Source organism: Clarias gariepinus, chromosome 24, assembly GCF_024256425.1.
Source record: "Clarias gariepinus isolate MV-2021 ecotype Netherlands chromosome 24, CGAR_prim_01v2, whole genome shotgun sequence".
Classification (NCBI taxonomy): domain Eukaryota; kingdom Metazoa; phylum Chordata; class Actinopteri; order Siluriformes; family Clariidae; genus Clarias; species Clarias gariepinus.
The window spans coordinates 23502419-23510347 of record NC_071123.1 but is presented as its reverse complement, the minus strand read 5'-3'; the positions used below and the strand labels follow the sequence as shown (position 1 = coordinate 23510347).

The window sequence follows — 7929 nt, the reverse complement described above, 5'->3', positions numbered from 1 at the left end:
TGTACACCGTGACAAAAACCTCCTCACTGCTCACACTCACTTCTGCTTTTACACATCATGAGAAACAACAAAAACCTGAATTTCATATCACTGATGTTGAAACGTACTAATTTTCACTGAAGACACAGAATTTGTCACAGTAGAAGATCACAAATACAGCTTGACCTTTTATTTCACATTCATGAAAAGTGATGTAATTGTCTATATGATCTTTATTACCTTATGGTTATAATCCTGAAGAACACAAAAAGAAAAGAAACACGGACTCGTAAGTCTTTGGACAAACTGATGCAGTGTATTTACAGTAATGTGGAACTGGAGGGGTCCGAACAATGTGATCAGGAATGTGAGTTAGAGATGGCATTGTAAATTCAACTTTTTATTTTACTTACCAGAGCCTGTCTGGTATCATTTCATGGAGAAACAATACAAATCTGGTAATCTGGTTTGTTCGATTTCCAGCGTCTTGAACACATCCAGCAGGGTAAAAGTGTGTGTGTAATGTATTATGTGAAGCAAAATATAGCTGTGCTTATTATGGCTCATACGTTTAAGGCTGGGTTACAGGGTGGCTGTACATAAGGTTGGGGTTCGAGCCCCAGCACTGCCAATTTGCCACTGTTGAACCCTTAAGCAAGGCCCTTAACCCTATCTGCTCCTGGGGTGCTGTATTCTGGCTAAAAATCTCACACTGAAAACCTGTAAAATGGATAATTACTTACACTAATGAGTAAAAACACTGAAAGAACACTTTGCAAAGTTTATTACTTTGAGGTTAAGGACAGATGTTGACGGCTCTTTCCTCCATGCAGTATCCTGTCACTACCTTATGCTTCTCCTGAACGAACTAACAGGATCACATACAGAACAGTGAGAAAGAAACTGAGAACTTTAATACAATTTGCTTTACAATAATGTTCATCCCAGGCCAGAAATATGTGTTTATACAGTTTACTATACATATCCTGATTCAAATGTAAGAAGAAAAAAAAGAAAAGAAATCCACAATGTGACAAATTTTTTACAGTCTCTTTGGTACATTGGGGCACATATCCACCAGTCCCCTGGCAGGTATATCTTTGTATCAATCTGTGCAGGTATTAAGGAAGTGAATGGATTTAGCTTAAAGAATAATGGTGTCAGGAACGGTGGTGACCAGAAGACGTAGCGGTTAGCGGTTAGGCCTTTGTAGCGTGGATGGTAAACCCAAACGCGGAAGCAACGCGAGTAGGCAGGATAACCATGCAAGTTATTCTAAGGACTCTCTCAGGTGGAGAGCAAGGGAAAAACACAAATTTAACCTTTTAACACACACTCGAATCAGAAAGCAAACCCAAGAAAGTGAGTACTCACAAAATGGCTGGCAAACCGTCAGATACGACATGGGCGAACTCAATGACTGAGCGATGTGAAGCGGCATCTTGTCTCTTTTTATGCTTCCTGTTTTGCGACCGTACTACTTCCGGGTCCTAGTGCCGGTCGCGGAGCGGGTGTGTTTGACAAATGGCTGGAATCAGTTATTGCATTTCAGCAGAATTAAAAGTAAAAGGTTTATGTAGTAATCTAATTCCATGCTTTTATCAATAAACTGCTCTTACCTGTATTTCTGCAACCAGTTTCAGAATGTAGAGGTCTGAGTCCTGCAGTTTGGACTGGGACTAGAACTGGGATTTTAGTCTGATTCATGCTGGAATCTGTCCACAGAGAGCTGAGACGCCAGAGCTAAATATTCAGTATAATCTGTGCTAAACTCCACAATACTGAATTAGACCACTGTTTCTTTCTCTCCCTGCTGATGTCACTAGGCTGAAAGTGGTTCACAAATCATGAACAACTAAAGAGACACCATCAGTGCATAACTGCAGTATGAGGCTTTCATACACACCTTCATCAGTGGTGGCAATGTAAATGAATTATAAACAATTCATTAAGAAAGTCCACTTTTGCCTTAACTATTGTTAGAATCAGAATGAACACATTACACAATATCATCTGAACGGCTGTCCACACGGTTATTCAGCTTCATCCAGTCGACTTATATTCACTACATTTGTTACATGTTCAGTTTTTATACAGACAGATAGTTTCAGCATTTATTTGGGAATGTTTAACATTCATATGGACATTAGATAAGGACAATGAATGTTATGGTCCTGTCACCCTCTACAGTTTAACACTGGCTTATCTTAAATCCCAGATGGGAACGACACTCAGGATACACCTGCTGATCCTTAAACTGACATGTTATTTTTGTGTAAATGATAAAGTGCTTTGAAATGTAGAGGAACACATTCTGCATATTAGTGATTTTACAAAAAAAAAAAATTTTTTTTTTGATGATGAGATATATAAATGGAGTATTTTTAAGTAGAGTGTGTGTATCAACAGTTTTAATAATGACTATGCAGTGTGTGTTCAGTATGTAATACACCACTGTGGAGAACATCAGCTGTAGTGTGTGTACCATGGACTGTAATCTGGGCATGGACAGTGGTGCCCGCTGGCACAAGCACATTCCTGGTGGAGCTCCTCAGTATGTGTTAAGAAATTATCATGACTGGACCTCACCGACATATGGATCTGGTTTCTTATCAACACACTCCTCTAAATCAGATTATAAACTGATTATCAGTAATGTGGAGGTGGGAGACTCAGCAGTGTATTACTGTTGCACATACTGTACGACACCCCTGCCAAAGAGTGGGTATCACAGTGGTACAGTATATACCATGACAAAAACCTCCTCACTGCTCACACTCACTTCTGCTTTCACACAACAGCACAAGAACAAAAACAACAAAAACCTAAACTAAAGTTAAAAGTCAGTGTTCACTGAACTTAATTACATTAAAGATTTCAGATACCTCTTTATTGCATATTTATGAAAAGAAAAACCGATTGTTGATTTACTTTTAGGCATTCGGCAGATCTTCTTATCCAAAGTGAATCCATGATTCCATGTAGGTTTTTAACTCAGTTTGTTGTTTGGCTGTAATGATCAGTATAATCTACACAGAAATGTAAACAAAGATTTCATACGATTTAGTGATTATCGACAGTTTAACTGACACTTTAATAGTGTAATAAATTTATTTGGGCTCCATCTAATGCGAGCATGAATTGTTGTAACATGTGTGGTGTTTTTATTCCAGGTGTCAGTTCTTACACTAACTTGAGGACAGATAGCCAACAAGGACTGTAATCTGGGGACTGTTACTTGTGAAAATGCACGCTGGCGTAAAACGTAAAACATTTATCTATTACAATCTATCTATTTTGTAATCGACTTTTGTCGTTACCAACCTACATACTTTATTAAACACATGGTGTATTAAAAGAGAAACTTCCTTGGGCACTTTATTTTTGCAATTCTTAAACAGAAAGTCCAAATAAGTTCCCACAGGTGTGAAATATACCTGCGGTGGTGGCGAAGCAATTTTTAGCCATTCTTTGCATTATTATGTTTTAATAAATATATAGGAGTCAGGATTGTGCAATATAGAGTGATATTTGTTTTTGGCACAACCTAGGTAATAGAATGAACTCAAGTTTATTTCATTTTAATTAACTACACACACATGACTAAGTAAAAAGTTTTGAAAGGTTCAAAGAATTTATTTGTAAATTATGGTGGAAAATAAGTATTTGGTCAATAACAAAATTTCTGTGTATTTGGGATCATTGTCATGCTGAAAGACCCAGCTACGTTTCATCTTCAATGCCCTTGCTGATGGAATGAGGTTTTCACTCGAAATCTCACGATACATGGCCCCATTCATTCTTTCCTTGGGGAAAGTCGTCCTGGTTCCAGCCCCAAACCATGATGTTTCCACCCCCATGCTTCACAGTAGGTAAGATGTTCTTTGGATGCAACTCAGCACTCTTTATCCTCCAAACACTTATTTTGGTTTTATCTGACCAAATGACATTCTCCCAGTCCTCTTCTGGATCATCCAAATGCTCTCTAGCAAACTTCAGACGGGCCTGGATATGTACTGGCTTAAGCAGGGGGACATGTCTGGCACTGCAGTATTTAAGTTCCTGGATGCGCAGTGTGTTACTGATGGTAGCCTTTGTTACTTTGGTCCAGTTGATTTCTTCACACCAAGCTGCTTACCTATTGCAGATTCAGTCTCTCCAGCCTGGTGCAGGTCTACTATTTTGTTTCTGGTGTCCTTTGACAGCTCTTTGGTCTTGGCCATAGTGGAGTTTGGAGTGTGACTGTTTGAGTTTGTGGACAGGACTGAATCAGCTCCACTAACACAGATACACAAAACATACACAGAAACATTGCCAATAAGAGAGCCCAAGTCAACACAACTAAAATCAAAACAAACTAAACATAGAAAACAGAACAAATTGCCCACACACATGACAGTGGTAAAAACAAAAATGCTCGACCCAGTTTCCCAGTCTAAACAGCTATTTATAGATGGATTGATGGCTACCTCGGTTCAGGTGTGCACTCGCATCACCTGACCGAGGTGCCTGCTGGGAAACTGGGTCAGCCAACAAAAACTACGAAATAAAAAACAGTGACCTCTGGTGGTGGACCCTTACACCCGTTGTATTATTTGTATTATTTTTCATTTTAATTCATTTATTTTTTACTCAGTAGTGTATATGATTTAAAATGTAGTGAAGTACAACACTTTAAACAAAACATACTTGAGTAAAAGTAAAATTACAGATTTTAAAAACTACTTTAAAAAGTAGAAGTAAACAAAAGATCTACTCAATTACAGTAATGCGAGTAAATGTAATTCACTACTTTCCACCTCTGGTGGCCGATACACTTTAATATAAACTGAACAATAAATATGGAATAACATTTTAAACACACAACTGTGTAGTTTGTGCTGCTGAAGTTTGAATGGTTCTGAGGCAGCAGACATTTACACGCAATGTGAGAGGAGCAGCATTACTGAAGGAGCTCAGGGACAGAGAGACAGGAGCACTGGTGTGGACATTTTCCCCAAGAGACGACTCCTAATCAGTGAGTGGACGTCCTCTCTCACTCAGGATACACCTGCTGGTCCCTGATCTGTCATTTCAGCTCCATGTAAATGATGTGGTTTCTCTCTTTAACTTCTCACAGAGTGGAAGAACAACAAACTCTGTACGTTTATGTGCTAAAAACTTCCATCTAAAATGTATTTGAGTAAAACTCAGTTAAGCAGTAGGATTCCACAAATGATGTAAAAACTGAAGTGAGAACGATTTCAGTGTAAAGATGTGTACTTTATAACACATGACAGTGATGTCGTGGGTCAGCTGTGGTGTGTGTTGTTGTGCGTCTCCTCCCTCTGTCCCTCCTCCTGTCTCTCTTATAGCACGTCCCTGCAGTCTCTCCTTTATCTGCTCCTCACGCTGCTCATCTCTTCACTCAGCACGAGAGTCCCATCACATACAGACACCATGCTGCCAGCGCTCTGCTCTCTCTTCACTGCTCTCTCATGTAAGATTTCACAACTCTGGAGCTCATCAGCGTTTGGGCTCCATCTAATGTGAGCATGAAGTGATGTAACGTGTGCTGTTTTTATTCCAGGTGTCAGTGGTGTGATTGTGGTGACGCAGAAGCCTCCTGTTCTCACACTGACTCAAGGACAGACGGCCACCATGGACTGTAACCTGGGGACTGTTACTGATCAAGGTGCACGCTGGTACAAACAGGTTCCTGGAGGAGTTCCTCAGCATGTGATAAGACATTATCATGAATGGAGTTCTCCTAAATATGGATCTGGTTTCTCATCACCTAAATTCACATCAACACACTCCTCTAAATCAGATTATAAACTGATTATCAGTAATGTGGAGGTGGGAGACTCAGCAGTGTATTACTGTAAGACATGGGACAGCTCTGCTAAAGAGTACGTATCACAGTGATGTACACCGTGACAAAAACCTCCTCACTGCTCACACTCACTTCTGCTTTCACACAACGTGAGAAACAACAAAAACCTAAATCTGGTATAATTTAAACTGAAGTGGAAACTTATTTGATGTTTACACAGTAGAAGATCGCAGAGACATAAAAAAGTTCTTTGTCTTTACTGATCAGATGATATACATTTTAGAGCTTTTTACATTCTTTCATTTCCTTTGGGTTTAGTGATGCTGCCTGACAGATCCCATCTATGGCCATAAACTGACAAAGAAAATCCAGAGATGTTTGAAGAGACTTAGACAACACCAGGACTCCTGGCCACACTGGAAAAGCAAGAGCCATTTGAACACTGTATAGTTTTTGAAATGAACTATTTTAAATTACAAATCTACCAGCGATGTGGATAACCAAACATACCCCTCACACACACGCTTTACCCTAATGCCATGTGGAAAAAGGTACCAAAACCTTCCTGCCACACAACGAAGCTACTTTCTACAAACCATCAGATTCTACAATAATAAACATCTGGACTGACACGTCTGACATCTGTAAGTCATGCTTGACTACGCCCGGCTGCCACATCACACATGGATGAATAATGATCCCACTCATGTTACTCATTGTACTTGAGCAATTCCTGGGGAGTCAGTACACCAGAGACATGATTGGACTGCCTGCTTCACGTCTGAAAAGTTGGCCTCCCGGGAACTCCTTTAACGGCCCAAACATGGGAAATGGCTTGGAATAAGGTGCAAGGACTGTGACAATAACTTCCAGCCGAGTTCCTGTAATGTGCAATGGTGAATGATTGTATGTACAGTTCCCGCAGACAGATCCATCTCTTCTGCAAGTTGGTGACAAGTTATCTGTAAATGTGAATCACTTCTACACATTAGTAAAATTTGGAGTAAGATATCTATGTAATACTGTATAATCATTATATTCATTAAAGCTTCACCTGCTCCTGTTTCTGACACCGGTTTCAAGATATAGAGGACTGAGTCCTGTTATTTGGACTGTGGCTTTGACTAGACCTTCACTCCAACTCCTGCTGAAATCAGTCTTTCTTTGCAATCTCTGATTAGACAGAACTGATGTTTAGGTTTTAAGGCTGTCAACCAAGGAGACGCAACGGAACATGATTAGGAACAACATCTTTTTCAGTGTTAGTTTAATTAGAATAAGTTAATTACAGTGCAGTGGAAAGGTATTTAAAAGGTATTTCTGATTTGTTCTTTTTTTATATTTGTTACACTTTAAGATTGAGATCATTAGACAAATTTTAACCCATTTAGCAATTTAAACCGGGCTAACAAAAATAACTTGCATAATTATAAATTGCAGTTTTTTAAATAAAAAAAAGCTGATAAATGTAGCAGGATGAGCTGTCTCACCATATTGATCGGTTATATTGCCATACTCCGGGTTGGAGGACTTCCGGGTTACCTGGTTCGTGTCGGAGATTATTCCAGGCGCTAGCCAATCCGTTTTGCCGGTGGGCTGTTATAAAGGTAGCGGAAGAGCCTTTCATGTAGCGCGCCCGCCTCCTTTTGGTTGTGTACCTGACTTCTGGTCTTGCCACAGGTAGGAATGCTCCTCGCAGTCGCTTAGCTATGCTTTCGGGCAGTGGTACTTACTTAAATGTTTTCCTTAGGTTTCCCCTGGACTCATTAACCGTGAGGTATTTCCCTATCAGCTCTGTTTGTAGAGTGCGCGCTGTTTTATGGTGCATCTGACTTTCGCTTTCATATAAGGTAGGAATGCTTCTTGCGATCTCTCTTTTATGCTTTGGGACGGAGGCACTTAGATCTGTTTGTAGGCTTGTTTTGGCTTCTTCTACAGTGATGTACTTTTCTGTGGACTCTCCTGTGTGTAGTGTGCGCATCGTTTCGTTGCGCGTCTGATTTCCGCTTCAGTCTCAGGTATGAGTACTTTTCCTCATTTACTATTTATATTTTGGGAGAGGGGTTTTCATTGAAGTGAAACTTTAGGTTTCTCCTGACTCTTCTGTAGTGAAATCTCCGCCTATTGACTGTCCA

General features: G+C 39.9%; 1 gene segment (V, D, J or C); it reads left to right on the top strand.

The window, feature by feature from the left end:
• The first annotated feature begins 5417 nt into the window (after positions 1-5417).
• On the top strand, positions 5418-6849 carry LOC128512260 (immunoglobulin lambda variable 3-21-like). The segment is given in 3 exon segments: positions 5418-5458; positions 5549-5870; positions 6113-6849. Coding segments are annotated over 3 exon segments (375 nt in total).
• The last annotated feature ends 1080 nt before the right edge of the window (positions 6850-7929 follow it).